This window comes from Anthonomus grandis, chromosome 22 (genome assembly GCF_022605725.1).
Source record: "Anthonomus grandis grandis chromosome 22, icAntGran1.3, whole genome shotgun sequence".
Lineage (NCBI taxonomy): Eukaryota > Metazoa > Arthropoda > Insecta > Coleoptera > Curculionidae > Anthonomus > Anthonomus grandis.
Window position 1 is genome coordinate 26,258,691 of NC_065567.1, and position 26,223 is coordinate 26,284,913.

General features: G+C 33.8%; 3 protein-coding genes across 8 annotated transcripts in view; 1 reads left to right on the forward strand and 2 right to left on the reverse strand.

The window, feature by feature from the left end:
- LOC126748162 (spectrin beta chain, non-erythrocytic 1) overlaps nt 1-13,991 on the forward strand; it is a 47,232-nt gene extending 33,241 nt beyond the window's left edge. For 3 of the 4 annotated variants that reach the window (XM_050457201.1, XM_050457198.1, XM_050457199.1), the window contains 15 exons: nt 24-405; nt 1,638-2,133; nt 2,193-2,649; nt 2,707-3,371; nt 3,423-3,810; nt 5,593-6,292; nt 6,350-6,515; nt 6,571-6,684; nt 8,181-8,562; nt 8,624-8,888; nt 9,055-9,402; nt 9,458-9,840; nt 12,934-13,069; nt 13,255-13,344; nt 13,605-13,991. In XM_050457201.1, the coding sequence (XP_050313158.1) occupies nt 24-405; nt 1,638-2,133; nt 2,193-2,649; nt 2,707-3,371; nt 3,423-3,810; nt 5,593-6,292; nt 6,350-6,515; nt 6,571-6,684; nt 8,181-8,562; nt 8,624-8,888; nt 9,055-9,402; nt 9,458-9,840; nt 12,934-13,069; nt 13,255-13,344; nt 13,605-13,735 (5,103 nt within the window). In that variant the 3' untranslated portion in view covers nt 13,736-13,991. The remainder of the gene's footprint in view (nt 1-23; nt 406-1,637; nt 2,134-2,192; nt 2,650-2,706; nt 3,372-3,422; nt 3,811-5,592; nt 6,293-6,349; nt 6,516-6,570; nt 6,685-8,180; nt 8,563-8,623; nt 8,889-9,054; nt 9,403-9,457; nt 9,841-12,933; nt 13,070-13,254; nt 13,345-13,604) is intronic. The other variant, XM_050457200.1, reaches the window with a different exon arrangement.
- A 1,593-nt stretch (nt 13,992-15,584) lies between these two features.
- Nucleotides 15,585-19,169, reverse strand: LOC126749086 (retinol dehydrogenase 11-like). The gene is made up of 4 exons (XM_050458712.1): nt 18,170-19,169; nt 16,373-16,696; nt 15,988-16,316; nt 15,585-15,937 (listed from the first exon to the last, which is right to left on the reverse strand). Exons 1-4 carry the CDS (start codon nt 18,354-18,356, stop codon nt 15,737-15,739), a joined length of 1,041 nt encoding a protein of 346 aa, XP_050314669.1. The 5' UTR covers nt 18,357-19,169; the 3' UTR covers nt 15,585-15,736.
- Nucleotides 19,170-21,883: 2,714 nt separating this feature from the next.
- Nucleotides 21,884-26,223, reverse strand: part of LOC126749085 (uncharacterized) — a 37,759-nt gene continuing 33,419 nt past the window's right edge. For all 3 annotated transcript variants that reach the window (XM_050458710.1, XM_050458711.1, XM_050458709.1), the window contains exons 2-7: nt 25,970-26,149; nt 25,794-25,914; nt 25,543-25,740; nt 25,288-25,460; nt 22,142-22,361; nt 21,884-22,084 (exon numbers count right to left, since the gene is read on the reverse strand). In XM_050458710.1, the coding sequence (XP_050314667.1) occupies nt 21,934-22,084; nt 22,142-22,361; nt 25,288-25,460; nt 25,543-25,740; nt 25,794-25,914; nt 25,970-26,149 (1,043 nt within the window). In that variant the 3' untranslated portion in view covers nt 21,884-21,933. The remainder of the gene's footprint in view (nt 22,085-22,141; nt 22,362-25,287; nt 25,461-25,542; nt 25,741-25,793; nt 25,915-25,969; nt 26,150-26,223) is intronic.

The window sequence follows — 26,223 nt, forward strand, 5'->3', positions numbered from 1 at the left end:
CATTTAATTTCAATTTTTTGTAGGTGATAGCAAACGTAGGAAGAATCGAAGAAATCCAAGGAAACGGACAAAAACTAATAGCAAGAAGACACAAAGCGAGTCCCGAAATCCAAAAACAATTAAACGAGTTACAAAAGGTCTGGGGTGCATTTAACCACGTGCTTAATTTAAGAAACAAGGGACTCGAGGAAGCACAAGACATATTAGCTTTCACTAATTTACTGGAAAAACTCGAAGCTTGGATAAGAGACAGAGAAGTTATGATTCAAGCAAGCGATACTGGCAGAGACTACGAGCATTGTCAACTATTACAGCGGAAACTTGATGATGTTGACAGTGATATGCGAGTTGATGATGCTAGGATTAGAAATATTAGTTCTTTGGCAGATAAACTGGCTAAACAAGGTAAAGAATTCACGGCAATTATGTTAGTGTTATATTACTAATATTAGTAATGGGGAACATCGCATTATTTCGATAATCTCATTAAAATTCGAATTTAAAATCACTGCTGCGTATATATTGCAACATCGCAAATCAAAAGACATAATATATCGATTCGTGACAAACAATTAGGGTTGTTTTTTTTTGTTCTTTGATCATTACGCTTTTGCTGCTTCTTAAAAAAAAGTATATTTTGAAGTTTTTAATTTAATTTATTTTATCCATAGTGGAACAGATTACTAAACAAAGAAGAAAAAGACTATTACCCAAAAATTTAGATAACATAATTTTTCTAAACTCATGCCTTTAAGTAGTTTTATTACGAATTAAAACATATTTTTCTTTACACGTACGTTAGAGATATTAATTATTTTAGTTAGATTTTGGTTACTTGTTTTTTTGTTAATAAAAAAAAAAGTTTGTTTAATTTTTTTTTGTGTGACCAAATATCATTTTGAAAATTTGAACACATATTTCATGGACTATTTCGTTGGACACCTATTTTAGCGTTTTTCCAAATTCGGACAAAAAATAAAGTAAAAACATTTTTTTTGAAAATATTGATTTTTTTTTCTATTTATTCAACTCAAAGTTCATAACTCAAAAAATTGACTTTATGTCATTTTGAAAATTTGTATACATATTCCAAGGACAATTTCGTTGGACACCTATTTCAGCGTTTTTCAAAATTCGTACGAGAATTTGGGAAAAAAAATATTTTTCGAAAATATTGATTTTTTTCCTATATATTCAACACAAAATATGTTTATTTCTATTAAAAAAAAATAAAAAGTCTTAAATGGAATTAAAAAAACTAATTATTTTATATTTACTAAAATCGCATACTTTCGCCCTACACCTTAGAGTAATTAATAGTAAAAATATAAACCAGTATGATGAGAAAAAAAAATAAAAATATTTGGACATTAATCATTAAAAATATGAAAATGAAAATAAATGGCAACGCAGCTCATAATTCCCATAACAAAGCTAAATTGACTAATAAGAAAGTCCGAACCGAAAACCCAAACGCTGCCTACCGACTTGTGAGTGATCGCGAACGTATGACGATTAAATTTAATTTTATAATTTTTCCATCATTCGTTCAAAAAAACCGAATTATTTTTCCATAATCGAATTATGAATATTTTTTAATCTGAATTATCCCATCACTACTAATTATCCATTTTAAGGTCAAATCGGAGTGGTTGAAAGAAGAGACGCCTTCATCGCCAAATGGAACTCCTTGCAAGGCGCTTTAGAAGCTTACAGGGCAAAACTCTCTGCCGCATTAGAAATTCACTTATTCGACAGAGATGTTAACGATACTATTGGAAGAATCCAAGAGAAAACAAAAGCCATGGATAACAAAGATGTCGGACACGACTTGGCAACGGTGGAGGCCCTGCAAAGAAAACAAGACGCCCTTGAAGTAGAAGTAACTGCGGTTCAGTCGAAGATTCAGGACCATCATCAAATGACCGCGTTGGAACTCAGTCAAAAGCACCCACAGTGCACCAAACATCTCGAGGAGAAGCTGTTGGAGTTGGAGAATTTGTTGATAGTTCTAAATGAGATCAAGCAAATGAGGAGGGAGCGGTTAAGCAAGGCGTACTTTATCGAAAAGTTCAAGGCGGACGTGAGAGATCTTGAGGTGTGGGTCAATGAAACTGTAGCAAGAATGGAAGGGTAGGTTTTATTTGATTCGAAGTTCAATTTCTATAAAATAAGTGATCATTTTTTAATAGGTATGGAAAGCCTACCAGCGTGTCTGAATCAGAAGCTCATTTGGAGTTACATAACGAGCTAAAAGCAGAAATTAACGGGCGTCACGAAACGTTCAAAACCCTCACGAATCTGGCTGAAAATTGTGAACTCAAACATGAACCAGTCGTAGTCGAAAATGCAGAAAAGCTTCGCCAACTGCAAGAAACCATCGAGAATTCATGGGAACGGACGCAACATCGCTTAGAAATCGAATGTGACACGCAAATATTCTATGAACAAGCCAATCAGATGAATAATATGCTTGCTGATAAGGAAGCATTCCTTAATAATGATGATGTAGGTGACACCCCAAGGAGCGTGGAAGCATTGTTGAGGAAGCATGCTGATTTTGAGGTTATGCTAGAAATGCAATTAGTTAAAATCGCTGAACTGGAGAGTTCTGCTAAGGCAATTTATACCGCTGTTGACAGTCCTGAGGTAAGTTTCTGCCTAAATTTCGATATGCAATTTATAATAACTGTTTACATTTTATAGGTTGAAAACAAAATCAAGGGAATTCTCGACCGAAAACAACGCTTATTAGCCAAAACAGCTGAGAGAAAAGACACCTTGAACAAATCTAAAGCCCTGCAGCAATTTGTTCATAACGTCAACGACGTGGAAATTTGGCTTGCCCAAAAATTATCGATAGCCAGCGATGAAAGTTTCAAAGAACCCAGTAACTTACAAAACAAAATTCAAAAACACGCAACTTTCGAGGCTGAAGTTATCGCAAGCGGGGAACGTATTCAAAACGTGGTCGAAGAGGGTAAAGAACTGATTTCCGCCAAACATTATGCCAGTAAAGAAATCGGTCAAAGATTAGACGAATTGGAAAACGACTGGAAGCACTTGCTTGAACTCTCGCTCCTAAAACGTGACAGATTGAATGAGGCGTATCAAGCTTTGCTGTTTAATCGCTCTTTGGAAGAGTTTGAAGTTTGGCTTAACGACGTGGAGATACAAGTCAATTCTCTAGAAACTGGAAAAGATTTGGCAACAATCAACAATGCTCTTAAGAGACATACAGCATTGGAAAACGACGTGCAGCAACACTCTGAGAATTGTGAGCAAATTCATGATGCTTCTGAGCAGTTTGTTAAGAGTGGGCATTTTATGAGCGAGGAAATTAAAGAAAATGCTGACGCCGTCATAACAAGGTTCGTTATAAAACATTTAAAACTTACATTTCTGATGATTATTCATTACAGGTTCCACCAGCTGAAAGAACCGTTACAAATCCGAAGGGACTTGCTAGAATCATCAAGCATGCTTCTTCAATTCACCAGAGACGTGGAGGACGAACTGCAGTGGCTTTCCGAACGTGAGGTTATATGCAGCTCGACCGATCTCGGTCAAAGTTTTGCTGAAGTGCAAAGTCTACACAAAAAACACCAATCAATGGAGGCCGAACTAGGAGCACGAGAGCCGATTGTGTCCAGCTTGGTTTCTAGAGCGGATAGTATGGCCAGATCCAACCATCCTCTAGCACATTTAATTAAAGAGAAAGCCAATGAAGTCAGGCTTAAATTAACCCAAGTTAGGGATTTGGCCAGTATCAGGAAACTAAGGCTTCAAGACGCTTTGGAAGCGCAATTGGTAAGTAAGATTTCTTAAGATGGGAAACTCAAACTAATACACTAAAATAAACATAGGCTGTTTTGGATTAAGTGCTAAGTATTCCATGTTGCCAGTAAGTACTCATCACTAAACACAATACAATATACTAATCATTAAAAATAATTAATATTTTTAATTTGGATTCTTTAAATCGCCAAATTTCCTCACAGAACGACAACGCTCTAAAATTCGCCCGGAAATATTCTCTCGATTAAGGTATATTTGGAAATTGCGTTCGTTGTTTACGTTTGGATGGTGGATCTTTTATACAGCATTGATATTAAAACGATATTTTGAGTGATAGAAAAATGACAAAGAAGGCTGAAGTGGGTCGTATATATTGGGGAAAAAGAAATTCAAATCGTTCCTTTAACAGGCGAGTTAGGTGTATACTCATAGATTATATTATAAAAAATGACATATTTGTGAAGTATCTATTGAGTATTGTATACCAAAATTAGGCTTTCTTTTAGGAAATATTAATAAAAATGTGTAATTAAATATATTGTTATAATCTGGCAAAATATTCGCTGATTTGAACCAGTAAACGCAGCAAAAATAATGTGCGTAATGCTAGTGTCGCTTCAATATTTTATAAAGATTTATTTTATGTAAATAATTTTAATACGTCTCCAATAAAGAATATATTACGGATTTGTAATAATGTTTTGGAAGATGTTGACATATTTAATATTAAGGCGAAAAAAATTGGGAAATTGCTTGAGCATCAGAACATGGCTTAGGGTGCAATATAAAAAACAGTTTTATTTTTTATATTGAATATTGTAGACTGTACTTTTTTTTCTTCTTTTTTTTTACTTTACATGTAATTAGAATAACGTGTTTATAGTGTTTGTAATAAAAAAATAAAAAGATATCCAGCAATCAAATTGAGACCGTAGCATATGTCGTTTGCCAGCAAGATATTTATAGTCCACGCCCGCTGTTATTTAATCGATATAATACCCGTAGATGTTAAAAAATAAAAACGGCTATAACTCCAAGAATATGGATAAAAGCTTTCCTACATCTAACAATACAACAATTATCATCAATTAACATCTAACAAATCAATAATTTTTTAACAAAAACCTTTTGTTTGTAGAGGTTTGCAACCATCTCAAATCGGTTTAGATATTTATCATATATTTAAAGAAAAGATATCCAAATCCTTAGGGACCTTTTGGGAGTTTTTTAACATTTGACTTTTTAATTAAACTAAAATTTATCTGGATAAAACATTATTAAAATTTCTTGGGAATTATGAAAGATACGAGCATTATATCGATTAAATAAAAGCAGACGCGGACTATAGATAGGTTGCTAAAAGACGTCATATTCTGCGTTCTCGATTCTGGTTGATGGATATCAATCTCACGCTAGCTTTATACACATGCAAAAATATCTAGAAAAAAAAACACGAACTGGCAACATTGGATACGTGCATTGCTTACATATGGGGTATTCTATGTTGACAAATTGCTTTTTCATTAAGAATATTTTTAGTCTCAAAGTATATATTATTAGTTATCAAATAAAAGAAAATTAATAATAAAAGTAAATTTTGTAGCTGCAAAATAAAACACTATAAAAAAATAATCAGTGGATTAAGAAAAATATGTATTGTAAGAAAAATTGAAAAAGCGACTTGACATCCTAGTCTGAGAGATGGTGAACTCAAACACCTCACCTATAGTTTGCAGCTAAGCCTATTCTAGACATTCAATGTTCTAAGCTGAAACTTAATTATCTTGTTTCTAGTTTTACCAAGAGGTCTCAGAAGCGCTGGCTTGGATAAAGGAGAAACGACCTTTCTTGGCTACAAAAGAAGTCGGCAAAGACGAGGACAGTGCCCAATCGCTCCAAAGAAAACTAGAGGCGTTATCGTTAGAGATAAAATCATTCCAAAGCAACGTTGACAAAATCAAAAATTCAGCCAACAATCTAGTTGAACGAGAGCATTTCGATTCAGAAAACATTATTGAGAAAAAAGTCCAAGTTGAAACGGAATTCAATGACCTACGCAAACTGGTTTCGGAACGTGAGGTGCGGTTAGACGAAGCCTTGCTGTACTTCGGATTTCTTCACGAGTGTAATGACGTGCAAGAGTGGATGCGAGACCAAACATACAAAACCGACTCCGAGGAGTATGGAAATGACTTGGAACACGTCGAACTGCTAATCCAAGCGTTCGACACTTTCCACGCTAGTTTGGTAAATAGCGAACCAAGAGTGATTCAATGTATGGAAAATGGTAACGCTATTATCGAGTCGAAGAGTAGCTATAGCAGTGAGGTGCAGATAAAAGTTAGTGAAATGAGGAACGCTTGGGAGGATCTTATTGAATTGGCTAACGCAAGGAAGGAGGCTTTGAATGGTGCCAAACAGGTGCATCTGTTCGATAGAACTGCCGAGGAAATCATTTCTTGGATACAAGAGAAAGAGTCTGATTTGATTTATGGTGAGCCAACATTATCTGTTTATAAATTTATAATTTAATGCCTATAAATGCTTTCAGGTGCCTATATTTATGATTCTGAAACTATCGAGCAACTAATCAGGAAACACCAGGCCTTAGAAACGGAAATAAAAGCCATAAGGGACCGCGTCGATCATATTGAGCATGAAGGAGACCGATTGATCGGCGAGTTTCCCGACACCAAAGATCACATTGATGACAAAAGGTATTCATATTAATAATTATTTCATATAATTTTTTTTTACTGCATCTTGTTACAGGGAAGACACTTTCTCTGCATGGGAAGATTTGCAGCAAAAAGTTGAAAAGGAGAGAGAATATTTGCAACAAGGCGAACAACTTCGATCATACTTTGACGAATATCAGGAACTTCTGTAAGTTTTTTTAATGTATTAATCGAATCAAATAGAGTACTTTAAAAGCTAGTAAAGTAAGAAAATTAACAATTGAGCATAATGGTATAGTAAGGGAATTGTAAAAGTAAGTAGACTATAATAATATACGTATTCTGTTTATGTTCCTACTGTAGATTTAAATGAAAATATTGATGAAGTGTCTTATATAGAACAGCATTTTTAATGCAAACAAAGCTTTTTCCTAGTATTTAGAGACCTCGCTTCTATGTTCCAAGACTTAGGAATTACTTTTATTCTAGGCATTTGAAATAAATTTCAATTTTATTTTAAGCTTTTAAAGTTATTCCTAAACTCTTAAAATCCTGGTTTATTTCTTTATTTTCTGAAATAGGTGTCCAATCAAATTGTCCAGGGAATATGTGTACAAATTTTCAAAATTATACCTAACCAATTTTTTGAGTTATGGACATTTTGTCAAATTTTTAGAAAAAAAAAAACAATTTTTTTCAAAAATATCTTTTTTTTCAACATTTTGTCTGAATTTTAAAAAACGCTGAAATAGGTGTCCCACTAAATTATCCAGAGAATATGTGTACACATTTTCAAAATTATACCTAACCAATTTTTTGAGTTATGGAGATTTTGTCGAATTTTTAGAGAAAAAAAAAACAATTTTTTCCAAAAATATTTTTTTTCTCAAAAATTTGTATGAATTTAAAAAAACGTTGAAATAGGTGTCTAACGAAATTGTCCAGAGAATATGTGTACAAATTTTCCAAATGTTATCTGGTCTATTTTTTGAGTTATGAACATTGTGTGATATAATTAGAAGTAAAAAATCAATATTTTCTAAAAAAAAATTTTTTCCTCAAAATCTTGTACGAATTTGGAAAAATGCTGAAATAGGTATCCAATCAAATTGTCCAGAGTATATGTCTACAGATTTTCTAAAAGTTATCTGGTCAATTTCTTGAGTTATGGATTTTGTGTCGAATAAATAGAAAAAAGAAATCGATATTTTCGAAAACAAAATTTTTTCTCAAATTCTTGTACAAATTTTGAAAAACGCTGAAATAGGTATCTAACGAAATTGTCCAGAGAATATGTGTACAAATTTTCAAAATTATATCCCATTAATTTTTTGAGTTATGGACATTTTGTTGAATTTTAAGAAAAAAAATATGCTTTTTTCCAAAAATATTTTTTTTGTCAAAATCTTGTACGAATTTTGAAAAACCCTGAAATAGGTGTCTAAACAAATTGTCCAGAAAATATGTGCACAAATTTTCAAAATTGCATGTGATCAATTTTTTTAGTTATGGGCATTTTGATATTTTTTACTATTTTATTTTGACATATTTTAAGGACAAGCCTCTCCCATATTATAATGATTATATATTTATATTACAGAACTCATATTCGACTAAGCATGAGTAGACTGTTACTAGTAACTTATAATACATTTATTAATTAAATATTACTAAAACATTCTAATAAAAAGTAAAATTCCTTAGGGCATGGATAAACGAGATGCTAGCAAAAATCACTGCTCCAGATTTACCTCAAGACTGTGCTGAAGCCGAACTACTCATAGAAAGACACAAAGACTATAAAACGGAAATCGACAGCCGCACATCGGCATTTACGCAGTTCTACAATAGTGGCGAGGAGTTTATTAAAAAGAAACATCCGTTGTCGCATGATATTGAAGACAAGATCACTGTGCTCCAGCAGAGAATTGAGTTGCTCGTAAACATTTGGAACCAAAGAAAAATCATCTACGATACCAATTTAGATGTGCAGCTGTTTAAGAGGGAGGCCAACACCTTGGAGAATTGGTTGTCGTTGAGGGAAAACGTATTGAGAGACAGAAAAGTTGGAGATAGCATTACGCAGGTAAGGCAGGATGTTTTAAAGAGAGAAACCTAATTTTAATAATTTCATATTGGTTTCATAGGTAGAAGAGCTTATTAAAAAACATCGTGACTTCGAAGAAACAGTTAAGGCCCAAGAAGAAAAGTTTGAAGCCCTTAAGCGAATGACGTTGTTAGAGGAGGCATTTGCCCAGCAACTTAAACAGGAAGAATTAGCCAGGAAGGCTGAAAAGGAACGATTGGAACAAGAAAAGTTAGAGAAGCGCAAGCGCCAAGAAATGGATAGAATCACGCAGCTACGTAGGCAAGAATCCGGTGAGAGAGAACCGCGATACTCCGAAATACCTGGTAAGACCTTTGTTACATTTTTGCCACAAATTCAGTTTTAATATTCTCTTGAAGATCGTTAGCGAAACACGACTCGAGAATAAAATAAGTTTTGATTAGTGATAAAACTGTTTTGTGACTTTAGTGTCACAGCTAAACATAAATCAACCTGCAATTTAACTTATAGAAGAACAACACATGGAAGGTAAAACAACACACTTGGGCCCTCCACCAGCCAACGGATCGCCCCACTTCGGCCCTCCAAGCCCTCCAGTGATCGGGGCGAGTCATCTTGGCCCACCTTCACCACCTGTAAGGGTAGGATCGCCTCCACCATTGTCCGGAAAAGGCTCCGTTAATCTGAGAAAGACCAATTCGGTGGCGCAGATGTTCGACCGCGACCGGATCAGAAGGGGATCAGATAACGCGGTTAAGCGTGCCGAGAGTATGAAAGTTGGACCGGGATCGAAACCAGTTAAGCGGACGCCCTCGTTTACTACCAAGAGGAAGGGATCTTTTAAAAATAAAAACGCGGGTAAGCTAAATATTTGTCAGTATCATAATTTTGGACTAATTTTATTTAATTTTAGACGTAGTGCTTCCACCAGTAGAAGCCGAGGCGTTCCTGGAACGCAAACAAATCCTTCTTCCTGGCTCGAAACGTGCCTCAAACAGGGCATGGAAAAACTCCTACACGGTGCTATGCGGACAACTTCTCTGTTTCTTCAAAAACAAGGAAGATTTCGCCGCAAGCAAAGCGAGCAGCGCTCCACTTAACATTCATAACGCATCATGCTCCGTAGCTGAGGACTATCACAAGAGGAAGTACACGTTTAGGCTCATCATCGTTGACGGATCAGAATTCTTGTTCTCGTGCAATACGGAGGTGGACATGATTGATTGGGTGAATAAAATCAAGTTTAGGGCGAGGCTACCGCCTAGTCAACAGCTACAACATTTTGAGATACATAAGGTAAGATAATTTTTTTTTTACTTTGGTTTAGTTGATACACTGTTATAAATATATTTTACCATGAAATATGATATCTCTATACAGGATTATTCACGACAAAATACTGAGACAATTTCAATGAAAAAAATCCTTAACATTTACTATGTTTGCACTAAGGAGCACTAAACTACAAATTTAGTATTTTATACAGTTCAAAAATTACACCCTGTATTTTATATCACCAATAAATGTGACAATGAATCCTTTTTTAAATTTAATAAAGTATTCCTATACCTTCTCATTTTTTGTTAAAATAGCAATATTTAAACTGTGGATTTTTTAAAACTTAAAACATAATATTTCAGAGTAGGCGATAACAAATTGACATGTTTATTATTTTCTTGTATTTTTTTTTGCTTTATTCATTTTTTGTAAGTAAAAGTAGTTGATGTATGATGGTGGGTAATCAAGTTTAAGTTTAAAAAGTTATGGATTTTGAGGTACAACGACATGCTAAATTTTAAATTAAGCACCCGATTATAATTGATTACAGCATGCAACGTAATAGATTAGCGACACATGAAATTTAAGACTAACAGGCATTAACAATGTATATATTTTTAACTGACCGTTATAATAGATTATACTTAATAATAATAAAAAATAAATATTACAAAATATCCTCAAAACGATGGCCATCTAACTGCAAATATCGACGCACCCTCTTTTTAAAATTTACATCGACTTTTGACGGCATTTGTCGTGTAATACTTTGAAAAGCTTCTCTTCTTTATCTGCTCGAACTTACAGAATCTTTCACATATCCTCATAAGAAAAAATCCAGAGCTGTCAAATCCGGGGATCTTGGAGGCCACTCGATATGACTACCCTTTCCTATCCATCGGTTATGAAAATTATTATTTAAGAATTGTCTAACCCTAGTGTGGAACTGTAGCGGTGCTCTACCTATAAGCCAGATAATTCTTTGATGGTGTAGGTGTAGAAGGATATTCTCCAAAAATCCATTATATTGCATCTAAAAAAATGTGTATCCATTACAAAAAAAAAATTGAAAATTTAGGAACACCTTATTAAATTCGAAAAAGAATTAATTGTCAAAACTTATTGATAAAATAAAGTACAGGCTGTTCGATTTAAATTAAGTAATTTATTGCCTTGTAAAAACTGTAATAATTTAAACCTAATAGTAACTTTTTCACAAATGAAATGTAGAATTTATTGATTTAGTGCTCAGTGCAAATATGGTAAAAAAAGAGAAAACGCATATTAAGGAATTTATCATTGAAATTGTCTTAGTATTTTCACAAAACACAAAATATTTTGAAAACTTTAATATTTAGGCTGGGTAAACCTTAATAAAAGCTACCTTTATTTATCATTTAAAAAAACGTAACTTTGATATGTTTCTGCTCTTTGAAACACGTTGTATATCATAAAAATAATTTTAAAAGGTGTTTATGGAATGACTCAGATTTTTTTTTGCCCTGTAATTTAGCTCAAATGTTCCGTCCCATATGTCATGAATAACCCCTGTATATCTCATTTTATTTATTATAAAGGAATAGTAACATAAATATTTCCTGGCTCAGCAAAATTGTTCATCTTTTTCATCCTCATCAATCCCTATAGTGTCTTATACCGTTTATTTGCTAGGTGTGTGGTGGGTTACCTACATTTTTAACATGAACTAACCTTGAAGTTTTTTAAGGCGAGGATTAAAAATATGGACTATTGTCCTCAACAATAGAATATTTAATTACAAAAACAGCAAATATTAATATAAAATTATATATTTATTTATTTTGAAACAAACATTATTGTTGATATAAAATATTTAAAAAAATTAAACATATATAAAAAGTGTGCACTTACAGAACAATAAAAACACTCATAAACCATAATACAAAGTCACTCATCCCTTATAGCAAAATAAAAAAATAACAGCAATACAAGCATTGAATAAGCCCACACCATCTCCGGAGTGATTCTGATCCAATAATTTAGGTAAATGCCCATGCGAGGATGTCCAGAACGCGGAATCAAAGTCTCATGTTCTTGAGGAGCTGAAAAGCTCTTAAAAGCAACGTCATTCCTAGTCTGATAGGTATTTGATTCAAAACACAAATAATAGATCCATATGCATATAAGTGCAGCGATCATAATACATGCAAAAAACACCACGGATGATTGATCATAAAGGTGTACGAGATGCCTGAATAATCCAGTTTGACGTGCTGGAGTTGGTTGAGCGGCAATAGTGGGAGGCATCAAATGTCCAGAACATAATGGAGGCAAGCCAAAAGTGTCATGGCGGTCAATATCTGCAACTCTTCCAACCCTATTGCTTACAGTGTTGTCCAGATCCTCTTCAAGTTCTGACTCAACTGTTTCTTCTGGAGTTTCAACTTGAGGTGTTTGTTCGACGGTCTCATTTCTCGCAGTTTGGTCTGTCACTCGATCAACAATCCTTTGTAGGAAACGTTCTAAAAAGTACTGAAGCACAAACCTGATTCTACGCGAATTATTCATCTTTCACCAACTTGTTGCTTCTTTCGTTGTTACTAAAAGACTGGCCTGGCCGATGGTTTTTTTTTGCAATGTCAGTTTTATGTCATAATAATCACTACTTCGGTAATAAAATCGATAAAGATGTGGAAAATATGTGGAAAATTGCTCGACGAACTTTATCAGTTATGAACACCTTATACCTAAGTTGGCATCTTTTTATCTTTGTTAAGGCAATAAATAATAATGAGTTCTGGGATCTTTTGCTATCATTAATTTTTATTACATAAAAATTTAAAAAACAAAATTATTCTTTTTGATTTAAGACATCATCAGACTTCACATTAGTAATTTGAATAGAATTCAGAAAATTTTCTGGTATTTTTTCATTATTCACAATGGGGCCAAAGTCTGATGCTAGAAAGCAAAAATAATGGTCTAGCATAACAATGGGTTTTGTTTACGTTTAGAGAAATAAATTTCAATTCATCATCGGTTGAAAATTTAAATGTTGATGTACAGGGTGAGGTAATGCACCTCTTGATATATAACATCTTGTGAATGTTAAATTAACATTAAAATTTTTAGGATCCAAGTGACGAAATCAGTTCGCAATCGAGTCGCACTTCCAGTCCAGATGTGGCCGATTCCGTGGTTCTTAGACATGAGACCCACTCAAACAACGGCAGCATCGGGTCTTCCCAGTCGAGCAGACACACTTTAGGTAAGTCTTATCTGTTACTCCTCTGTAATGCCTTTTAAATGTAAAATTGTAAATTACCCAAAGTTTGTTTGTAAAAAAACACTAACCTTCATGCGCGATTCATACTTTAACGGCTGATTTACAGTATGAATTTAGCGTTAAAATATTAAAAGGGTATTTAATTACTCCATATGTTGATTTGGCAGAGAGTCCTCCTCCGTTACCGAGAACAGAACCACCAATAAATTATACCCCAAAGCGGTATATGTACGAACATCACAGTGGAAATTCATATGGTTAGTTAACAGCATGCATGAATAGGCCTCTGAAACTACTAACACACTGTCTAATATTTTTCCTGAGTATGCTTTTTTTTATTTAACTGAACTGTAAGGAGCCTTGAGAAGTTCTACAACGAACACATAGTATTTTATCTCTGGATCGGTTTTTTTCATAAATTTAGGTGTGATGGCAATAATCGCTTTATATATTTAACTGCAGCTTCTTTTGCTTTATTATGATCTAATTTTAACGTTTTTGTTACGATTTCTTACAGATGGCAGCAGTCCTAGAGGCGAATCGCAAAGTTCACCACCGAGACCCCAATCGACCAGCGGCCAGGACCATAAAATGTCACACCGAATTCGCGAACTCTTTGGTAGAAAAAAGAGGAACTCGCAAATGTAGTTATTTATATATTATTAGCATATAAACCATTTATTTTGTAGTGTTGTATGATGGCGGCTACAAATAAGTATTAAGAAATCCATTCTGTAATTGTTGCATTTCTATTAATTGTTTTTATTACTGTAAGTGTAGTTTTGTATATAAAAAAATTTAATGTCGTGTTATTAAAGATACCAAAACCATTTTTTTTATAGAATATTCTATATATTTTTACTATTTTTGAATTGAATAAATAAGACAGTTTACCAATGTATAATGCAGTTGTTTTAGTTATTTATCCTATTAGTCTTATATGTTGAGACAGCAAGATAACTTCTTAATAAGCAGCTGAATAGTTAGAACAGATTTTCATGTATTTATTTTTATTAGAGATTGAGAAGCCCATTGGATGTTTTAAAATAAGTTTTTTTTTGATATTTTAAGTTTTTGCTTCTTCTATGTATGTTGGCCACCGTGTTGGTCCAAATTATTTATTTATTCACTGGTACTTTAAATAGGGCTGCTGAGTCTGCGTCCTGCTAACCTTCGACCCTCTATTTTCCCCTGAAATATAAGTTGGAGATGGTGGTACTTTTTAGTACCGTAGAATTACGTAAGATGGAATACCTTACTTATCCTCGAAGGCAGATTGGCTACTTGTCGATAGGAAAATATATGACGACAAAACAAACTGGGCACTCTCCTTATTCTCTCCCTTTAAATCCACAGGCCTTGGGGCATCTATGCAGCACTATTTCAGTAAGGCCTGGAACAGTTTGGCGTTAAGATACTCCCCTAAGACATGGAGAGAATTCAAAGTTGTGTTTCTTCCTAAATCCACTGCTAAGTGATAGGACAGGTGGAAAAGTCGACAAACTATAGAGTCCACTCTGGGTGTAAATTTTTTTATTTATTCCAGGCAGTTGGGTTGGGTCATTTAGGTGAATAAAAATAAATGTGAATTGCTCCGACTGACTAAATGGAAAATATCGATTAAAATCGATTCATCTTCCTAAGAATAATGGGGAATGGCTTCCAGGTGAATATTTAGCAGTAGAATTAAATTCGTTCAACTGCGTGGAAAAAAGAAATTACGTTCAGGCAGTATTAAAAATATTAAGTGCCTAGACAAAATGAGACTTATTTCAATTTAAAAAAAAAATATTTAAATTTACGTCTAGGATGTTGAAAAGTGAGTTTCGACTGACTTAAAAAAAATTCTTCAACTGGCTGAAAAATGAGAAATGACGTTCAGGCAGTTGAAGATTCAATTTTTGACTACTTAGAAGTACCTACCTAGCAGGTCAGACACTCAATAGGCAAATAAATTGGAACAGCTATCATAAGACCTATACTAACGTGCGATGCTATTGTCTAGGGCCATAAAGTGGATCAGGTTACAATTTGTCGAAGACTAGATCAAGATCAAGAAGAATACACCAAGATAATAATGGTCTTAATGAGGCCTAACACCACTCTTTATAATTCCAAATATAGATGAGGCATTGGTAAGGGTCCACGCTTTTGCCCCATATAGGAGAGTTGAGAGTACATTTAAAATTCTTATTCTGGTATAGATGTTGAGGAACATCCTGCTTTTTTGATTCGTCATCTTAAGTTGCCGGTGACGTTTTTACTTTCTTCTTACACTTTAGCTTCATACCATATCATATCTGTTGCATGTCACGGTCTATAAGTCTCTGAATTTCGATTACTTATTATTTCTCCGTTTATTACAATTACGTTTTCTATGTAGTCCATCAATGCGTCTTTAAATAAATGTTCTGAGTACACAGTAAATGGAGAGGGCACCTTGACGCACTTCTTTTTTCATGAGGTTTTGGGTTGCATATGCAGGAAAATTAAACAATTTAATTAAAACATTTAAACTGATTGTTTAATGTGCAACTAAAACAACTTAAGAAAAATGAATATAATAATAACAACTTAACTAACAAAAGCAATTTATAACATCATAAACTAAAAATAAATATAAAAATTAACAAAACAAACAAAATTCTCTTATTCCTCCTTTAGCTTTTCCTCAGGTTTCAATCCAACCAGCTCCTCGCTCTTCTCCCAGATAATGTCAGCGAACTTCTTGTTCCAAGTGCCGGGTGGAGATGGGAACAGCCTGCAGTCCCAGAAATGTTTACCAGTGACCTCCTTTAGTTTATTGCACAATGCCAAATGGATAATGGTCTGAGCACCTTCCTCTGCAGTCTAAAATAAAATATTAATCATTTAATTTAGGCATGTACATCTACACATACCTTTCCATAGCTGAACAGTACAATATTCCTGAAGAGCTTGGCGAACGATTTCAAACCCAAAAAGCTGCCACTCTTCAAATAAATGTCAGTATTGACCATTCCCGGATGTAAAGAGTTGGAAGTCACTCCGCTGTCTTTTAGACGTTCGGCGAATCCGTTGGCAGCAATGACGTTGCAGAGCTTGGAGTTACCGTAGATCAATGTGGTGTAATAGAGCGAGAGGGGATGATTCTCAGGATAGTTCAAGTTGTCTACAGTAAGGTTCGTGATGAAAGCCGAAGCTGAACTGACAAAAATCACGCGGCTTGGTGCAGACTTCTTTAGTAAATCTAAAAAGAGTTAGCTGGTTGCAGAATATTACACATGAACCATTCAGTGTTATTACCTGTGAGCAAGTGTGTTAATAAAAACGGTCCAAAATGATTGATCTGCATGGTGGGATGCAGTCCGTCCTCGGTGTATTTATTACCGACCGAGCCGACCCCGGCGTTATTAATGAGGATGTCCAGCCGCTCTTCCGTCGCGTTCACGTCTTTCGCAAACTTCCGGACCGAATCTAATGAAGCTAAATCTAAGTGTTTTGTCACCACGTTCTCGTTGTGGGTTTTTTGTATTATCTTCTTCTTTGCTTTGGACAGGTCCACTTTATCGGCTAAGATCACCCTCGCGCCTCTCGAGGCCAGCACTAATGCCGTTTGAAATCCCAAACCTATAAACAACACGTTAAAACCTGTTTGGCTGGTTCAGTTTGAACTAGAGTTTTTGCGGTACATTTGTATTGTATTGAAAGAAAGTGCAAGGAAAGCATTTTGAACATTTAATTAAGTAGTTTTGTTTTGTACCAAAGTTTCTATTATAATACCTTTAATAAAGAAGCAATAGCTTATAAAAAACTAAGACAGGAAAGTGCAACCCGTATTTCTCAAAGTTAAATTATTAAAGTTTTACAGCCTGGTAAAGTTTTTAAAAATTTTGATTTTTAATTGTTGATATTGTGAAAACAGTTCAAGATTAATATAGGGTGTTACAGTAGGGGTAAATGTGTTTAGAATTTATCATAGAATCCAAAAATGCATTCATAAATAGGGTGTTCTACTTAAAATAGTTGAGAGCTGCCCAGTATATTTTTCAGAAATTTGAAAACATACAAACAATAAAAGAGAATCGATATGTCCGTCTTTCAACCAGGTTTACCTGTAAAAGGGATTTTTCTAGACATTTTGGACACACTGTATAATGTGACACCACAAAAGAGGCTCCCTGTGGTTGGTTCAAATTTAAAAAAATTATTTTGTTTAATGTAATGTGATCTTTTCTTTGTATAGAAAACTATTTCCGATTTATTCCTTGAAATTTCAAAATCATTATCTAAGGACTCAAAACTGAGCCTTGCGGAATCCCAATACTTGTTACCCTTGGTCAAATTTTTCCATGATTCTAAGTTTAGACATAAACATATCGATTAGAAAACAGATTATTGATTGTATTTATAATTAAACCTGGCAACTTCAATCAATTTAGTTTTGTCGCAAAACTAGTTGCATTATTTGTCAAATCCAACTGACTATTTTTTTCTAGAGTATCATTTCTTCCATGACGTTGTTTAAAATTTCTCTCTTAAACCTATTCCAATCTAAATTTAATAATATTATTATAAATATTAAACGTTTCAATGTTTTTAGAATACAAGAGGATAAGCTTATACAAGTTGCTTAATTATTTTGCTGGTTTATGAATTTACTAGAAAGTTTTAAAAACAATTATGGAGTATAGGAGTAACCCATATTTCATTAAAAATGTTAAGTAAACATTTCTTTCAAGTAAACAGCCCCTAGACCTGGGGCCGTATTATCATAATTTTTAATACCTCTATGAAACCCACTTAGGGTGAATTTATCTGTCAAGAAATTATTGTTTTTATTAGGAATTGGAATAGCCATGAAAGAAAGAAATTTAATAAGCAATTACTAGCCAAGTTTTCATTTGGAAATGTATAACACTAATAACCCATGAAACCATTATGCTTTACTTATGACTTTACTTACTTGTTAATTAGAAAATGGATTATAATAATATGAAATGACATCACAGAGAACAATTCTTCTTTAAAAACTAGATTATCAAGATACGTTTGTACTTATTTAAATTAAGTTCATTTTAACACCCCTTTGATAAAACTTACCGCTGCAGGCTCCAGTAACAATAGCAGTCTTCCCGATTAAACATACCATACTCCTGCACCTCCCGACGCTCAGCTTCTGGAACAGCTTCAAGATAACCAGAGCGACAATAGGCAAAGCCACAGCAATGATAGCCAAAGCGGCATACTTAAAATAGGGGTAATACGAGGCGTATCCGTAATAAACCATTTTAATGTTAAACTAACTTGTTTCTTCGTTAACTGCAAAAGTGGTAATGAAGATGTTGCGATGCGTGTAGAGAAAGTTATCTCCGAAGAAAGTAGAATGTCGGTAGGAGAAATGAAAATGGTACGTGTTGTTCGGTCAATAATATCTTCAGGCGATAATAATTTTCCTTCTTTGGATGCCAGTAATAAAGGTTATTAACCTTTTAGTTGCATATTTAAAAAAAAAGTGTTTATTCCGTTAAATTTCTTTTCCGAAGTGGCGCCCACATTAAAATAAAATTCTAATCTAAGAAGTACTTGTAGTAAATTAAATTTTACTTGCCCCCTAATAAAAATTATTTGAAACCGAAAAGGAAAACAATAACTGATGGGTGATTTTTTTTTAAAGTATTTGATACGGACACCAGCGCGAAATAAAATAAACAAAAGTCAATTAGGCCCAAATGTTCATCAGTCGTTTATCGTTACATATGGCTTATTTGTATATCAAATTAGGCCACCCATGTGATTAAATATCCCCGATCTATTAAGAGCCACGCGATCATGTTTCACACGACTTTTTCCATATTATTCATAAAACTTCCGAAGGTAATACACTAAAAATAATACAACAAACAATATTTCCTGTGGCGTCAGTTCGAAAATAGCCGGCGAGTAATGGTAACAAAGTTTGAGTAGCAAAACATCAACGGCAAATTGTTTTTCAATTAGATTAGGCGGAATTACACCTTCGGAAAACAAGCATCGTGAGCGATATGTGACGTATTACTGTCAGTTTCGTTAAATAAACACAAGTCCATTAACTTGTTGCATCACACATGTCTTCCTTGGACCACCCACATTTCACTTCACGAATAAAACACACAGTGAAATTTATTTCGCCCCCGTGGGACAAGAATTATGATGTCAATTAAATGAATATCAATCAATCACAAACCTGTACAAATTTCTTGAAAAAGTGATATTCATACAAATATTTGAATACTTAAATTTATATAAAATTCTTCTATATCAGTCTGGTTTTCGCTCTGGTTTTGGTTGTGCAACTGCACTATTGAATATGCTGCAGATGAGAGCAAATGCATAACTCTAATTCTCTTCTCTTCAATCTTGAATTTTCTTGGGTTTTAAGGGAATGCAATAATTATTTTAATTAGATTTCAGTTTGTTGAAACATTAGATGGAAGACGGCAAGGTCAGCTGTGGTGTACCACAGGAGTCAATCCTGGTCCCTGTGCTCTTCAATAATTATACTAATAACAAGCTTTATTTTTCCATTTGAATAAAATGAGGATCTGGTAAAGACAAGGAAAGTGTTGAATCTCTTATAATCATAAACTGTTACCAAGTAAAAAAATTACAAAAAGCTTGGACTTGTATCTAGATATCAGGTTGCACTTAAATTCCAAATCTGTCTACAAAAAACATGGACTACACTGAAGTTACTTTATCCTCACAGGCATTTATTATCGGAATCGTTAAATATTAAGATGACTGCACATAAATTTTGAGCCATTTTAACTATTGTTATGCGGTTCACTTGCCTTGTCTAAATTTCAATGAAATACAAAAAATTTCACATACACTGAAATACTATTACTAACTAGATATCAACCAAGAAAATTACCTTAAACAAATCACTAAAAACCTGGAAGAAATGACCCAGTATTTTTCTTTACGGGAGAAACTACTTTAACTGCCTGAAACTGTTATGAAATTAGATCAATTGCCTAGAAAACATAAATCAATACTTTACTTTAAAAAGTGAGGAAATATTCAAAAGAGGAAAGAAGGGAGAACAACTCTTACTGCCTGGAATTAATTTTAATTAAATTTTTTTTTTTAAGTCCCACTTGTTGGGCGCCAAACTTCTCTCAAAAGTTGACATAATTTCTTAATCAACCAAATTCTTAAAAGCACTTTTTTCAATATTCACTCACACTGCCGCCATTTTGTTTTTCATTATGCCCCAATCGTAGAGTGTACATTTTTAAATCTAGTATTTTCCTTTATGGGAGAAACTACTTTAACTGCCTGAAATTATTATAAAGTGAGGTCAACTGCCTAGAAAAAATAAATCAATACTTTACTTTAAAAAGTGAGGAAATATTCAAAAGAGGAAAGAAAGGAGAAACAACTCTTACTGCCTGGAATTAATTAAAAAAAAAATTAAGTACCACCTGTTGGGCGCCAAACTTCTCAAATAAAAATAAAAAAAAGTTGACATCATTTCTTAATCAACAAAATTCTTAAAAGCACTTTTTTGAATATCCCCTCAAACTGTCGCCATTTTGTTTTTCATTATGCCCCAATCGTACAGTGTAAATTTTTAAATCAAGATGGCGCCGATCGGTCATTTTAAATTTTTTTTTTCTTTTTGTTGATTTGTAAAAAATAAAAAACAATTAAAATTTATTATCTACCCATCACTGTCTTATCCATGTTTGACTCTGCCAGATTCTATGCCTAAGTACTTTGAAAAAATAATAGTCAAGGTGATTGAGTCGGGGGATTCGAATAATACGAATAGTACTAATAGATACTAGTTAATCATATATGACTACGAACTATTTTCAGGTGACAAAATTTTATAACTAGGATATCATAAATATAAAACACGTATGTGTGTTTCATAGGGAGGACAAACGCAGATCTGCATTTAATTTCCTTCTAATGTCTATAGATAGCACAGTGTTCCTTATTAAAGAACAGTGTTACAATAACTATCTGTTTGGTTAGAATGTCAAAACTCTTTTATTTTATATAAAGAATAAATGTATGCACAATAAAGAAAATTTTATCTATGAAACTGTAGTAGAATTTAGTATATATTTTTTGTTGTTCATGTATATGGGAATTGTGGCATTCTTCTACGGTAATAAATTTCGCATTCATAAAAAAAGTATCATTTTACACACTTGTTACATAAATAACTATTAGGACTCGTATGAATCGACAAACATGCTAATACGACCTATATCTATTGCAAACAATTAATATTATAAGAATACCTCTAAGCTTTTACGTCGGTCCATAGATTTTTATATTCGCATCACATACAAGACAGATATCGTCAAAAGAACGGGAGCAAATGAAAACTAAACAGAAAAAGAATCAGTGTTAACTTACAAGACAAACAAAGATATCAGGTTAGTCGGGGTAGATTTATCGAATTAGGGTAGTTTCGCAGCCCCCGCGGTATTTATACACCGGCTTTTATTACATCAGATTTTGGCCACTCGAGAGCGAAATGGTCCATCCCTAAGTCAACAGAGCGAAGTGAAAAATCGACGGGGGGGTTTTCTTTTTATTACGTTGTCAGAGATATTGGATAAGCCAGACGGAGCAGGTATCTCATAATAATAAATTCACCAAATGAACCTAACCAGTCTTAAGAACAAAGGCTAGTTTATACTTTTTCATGCTAATAAAACAACAATTAATAAGTCGTTCACATCTTGTAAAACCTGTTATCTTTGGGGACACCTAATATCGACTCGTTAATTTGTTTGGCAGTAATCAACCATATACATTCTATTCGTTTAAATTTATTTAATTATAAAAGTTATACGTATCGTTCAAGCTAGGGTTTCTATATTATTATCTTCTTCGTAGCACTCGCACTGCTTCCTTGGACACTTATTAGCAGGGTAAACCAGACATTGATCCATACAGTAAACATCGGCTCCTGTTTGTCCTTTGAAGTCTCCCACAGCGTCACAAGTCGACCTGTGAACAATCACAAATCACTAAATAAAGAATTGTCATGATAATGACGTTACATACGGGCATTCGCAGATCTCTGCAGGGCAATTCGGTGGATACCTCAAGCAATTCTTTTGGCACCAGTCGTCAATGCCTGGGATCATTCTGTAATATTTCGAAGAAACGCACACTTGGTCCCTAATAACCAGAGGGAAGAGGTTGAAAGGTGATGCCAACCGTAAGTCTTGATAGTAGAGTTGGTAAGGGTTGTCTCCGTTAATGAATAGTGGAGGAATGGCACCTAAAATGTTGTTAATAGAAAAAATTTACTCAATAACCCCGAAACTTGCATAAACATGGTGAGGCAAAGTGAGGACTATTAGGGGCAAAGTGAGCTAAAAAATATAGTTGCCTTTCAATTTTATAATCATAAACAAACTCAATTGACCTGGACAAACCGGCATTCGATGCGGTTACGTGGATTTATTATTCCAGGCAATTACACCAGGGATTTACCTCAACTGCCAGGAATTTTCGAATAAAATAATTTTTTTATTCCAGGCAATTAACCAATGACACAACTGCCTGGAATTTAAAAAATATTCCATGATTGTTATTTGAAATTTTAGTCGCTTAAAGCATCATGGAGTTTTTAAATTGAATGTGGGTAAATGAATTTATTATTTTAGGCAGCTGAGCTACGAATTTACCTCAACTGCCTGGAATTCTGGAAAAAAAATATTTTTTTTATTTCAGGCAATGAATCAATGACACAAGTGCCTGAAATTAAAAAAAACGATCCATTATTTTTTATTCGGAATCTAAGGCACTTAAGCGGTCATAGAATTTTAAAATTCCATGTTGTTAAGTGAATTTATTATTCCAGGCAGTTGAGCTACGGAATTACCTCAACTGCCTGAAATTCTGGAAAAAAATTATCTTTTTATTCCAGGCAATGAATCAGTGGTACAATTGCCTGGAAGTTAAAAAACATAATTTTTATTTACAATTTTAGGCACTTAAGCCGTCATAGAGTTTTAAAATTCCATGTGGTAAAGTGAATTTATTATTCCAGGTAGTTGAGACAAATATTTTCATCAACTGCGTGAAATTATAGAATAAATAGCATTTTATTCCAGACAATGTACCAACGGTACATCTGCCTGGAATAAAAAAAATTATTCATGATTTTTATTTGAAATTTCAAGTATTTAAGCAAACCATCATAGTTTTTAAATTGAATGTGATTAAAAAAAAATATTATTCCAAGCAGTTAAGCTAAGAATTTAGCTCAATTGCCTGGAAATTTAGAATAAATAATTTTTTTATTCCACTCAATAAATCAATGGCACAACCGCCTGGAATAAAAAAAATATTCTGTGATTTTTGTGGAATTTTAGCCAGCAAGCCGTCATAGTTTTTCCAAGTAGTTTAGTTAAACAGATTTAGTATTCCAGGTAGTTGAGCCAGGGATTGTCCCTAAGTGCCTGGAATTTTAGGAAAAAAAATGTCTTTTATTCCACGTAATAATTAATGGCATAACTACCTGGAATTAAATAAAAAGATCCATAATTTTAATTGGAATTTTGGGCACTTAAGCGGTCATAGGGTTTTGAAATTCCATGTTAAGTGAATTTATTATTCCAGGCAATTGAGACAAGTGTTTATCTTAACTGTTTGGAATTATGGAATAAATAACCTGTTTATTCCAGACAATGAACCAACGGCAAAACTGCCTGGAATTAAAAAAAATTATCCATGATTTTTTTTGGAATTTCACGTATTTAAGCAAAACATCATAGTTTGTAAATATTATGTAGATTTTAAAGTGAATTTATTATTCCAGGCAGTTAAGTTAAGAATTTGCCTCAACTGCTTGGAATTCTGGGAAAAAATACCTTTTTATTACAGTTAATGAACCAATAGCACACCTGCCTGGAATAAAAAAATAATCCATGACTTATATTTAGAGTTTCAGGCAGTCATAGAATTTTTAATTTCCATGTGGCTAAATGAATTTAATATTCCAGGCAATTGAGCCAGGGATTTACCTCAACTGCATGGAATTTTATAATAAAAATACCTTTTTATTTTAGTCAATAAATCATATAAGATTTCTGTTGAATTTTGGGCAGTTAAGCAAGCTATCATAATTTTTAAATTCCAAATAGTTAAACAGATTAAATATTCCAGGTAGTTGAGCCAAGGATTGTCCCTAACGGCCTGGAATTCTGGAACAAAATACCCTTTATTTCAGGCAATGAACCAGTGACACAATGGCTCGGAATAAAAAACTAATCAATTATATTTATTTGGGGTTTCAGGCGATTGAGGCATTATAAAATTTCTAAATTTCGTGTGGTTTAGGGAATTTATTATCCTAGGTAGTTAAGCAAGGGATTTACCTCAACTGCCTGGAATTATGGAAAAATACCTTTTTATTCCAGGCAATAAATTAATGGCACAACTACCTGGAATCAAAAAATGATCCGCGACTTTTATTTGAAATTTTAGATACTGTAGCGGTCATACAGTTTTTAAAATCCCATGCTGGTAAATATATTATTATTTCAGGCAGTTGAGCCAGGGATTTACCTCAACTGCCTGGAATTTTTTTTATTGCAAGCAATGAACCAATGGCATGGAATAAAAAAAAATTTAGGAACTTAAGCCTTCATACAGTTTTTAAATTGCATGTGCGTAAATGAATTTATTATTTCAGGCAGTTGATCTACTGTTTTACCGCAACTGCCTCGAATTCTAAAATAAAATATCGTTTTTATTCGCGTTGAATTTAAAAAATGATTCATAATTTTTATTAAGAATTTCAGGCAGTTAAACCGTCATAGAATTTTTTCAACTGCCTGGAATAAACCTTTGAACTGAAACCATGAACTGCTTCCTTGCGATTTGTTTATTAAACTATTAAAAAAATTACCTATCTATCACTGTGTGACACACGATTTTCGCCATAAAAGAAGGCACAAATTGAACTAAAAAAATATAGTTGCCTTTCAAATTTATAAGCGTAATTAACAAACTCGATTGACGCTTGCTCGCGATTTTCTTAGTGTAATTAATACAAAGATAGGTTTATGGCGAAAGTGATGCGTGAGAGAAAGATGCGTATATCTTTATTTTAAATGCCAGTGTTTTCGGAGTTCAACAAAAATAACAAATAGGATTTCTTTAGCATAATGAGAATCAATTGTTCAAATTGGACTTACCACCTGCATTACTAGTAATGGCAATATCGGCACAGTTAATAAACGTCTCAGACTTTCCACAACCGACTGCGTAGGTCCCGTTGTCACAAACTCCCCATTGATTTCCCGTAAAATACACCCAACGAAATACACACTGGGTGCAGGTGACGTAAGGTGGAAGCTGAACTTGGTACCTAGGAAAAATTGTGTATACAACATTTCGGGGTGGTTAAAATTTCTCTTTTGCGCCGATGCAGTTGAACTTATTAGACGCACCTAAATACAGCTTTTTTGACTCCATCTTCTGGAATTTGGAAGGCAACTTCCTTAGTACCAGCCAGATACAAAGGAAACTTCTCGAAACAATCCAGCGTTGCCTCCTGTTTGTCGTTATTATTTGGGCAAATGAAGACTTCGAAGCGACCATAATGGTTTGCAGTTAGTTCAACCTCTACATCTATATTTTGGCCTACACTGAATAAAATTATTTATTACAGACGAACTCATTATTACCAATTCCTTAATACCTGTAATGTCTGGTAATGATTCCTTTAGCAAACATGCCTCCGGCCTCGTGAGGCCTCGGCTCCTCAACGTGATGAGGATCTCCGCATATTCCGCACTTTCCTTCGTTTTGTTCCCACTGAACTAAAACATTAAATTTTAATGCGAAATAGAGCCTGGAGGTCATTTATATTCTAACCTGTATATCCTCCGCAATACAACTCGTTATCATTATAATTGACAGGGTTAGGGAACCCGAACCTCCACATGGAATTCCTAGCTGGGGGGTCCATAAGTCTTCCGTGTCCGTAAACCAATCCAAATTGGTTTAAATAGAAAAGAAGCAAAGTTGCAAGGATTTTTGTAAAATGCTGCATTTCTAAAAGAAAAGACTGATTGAAGGGGAGGAATTGTACCCAGTCCGCGCATATTGTTTACATCCTCCCCATTTTC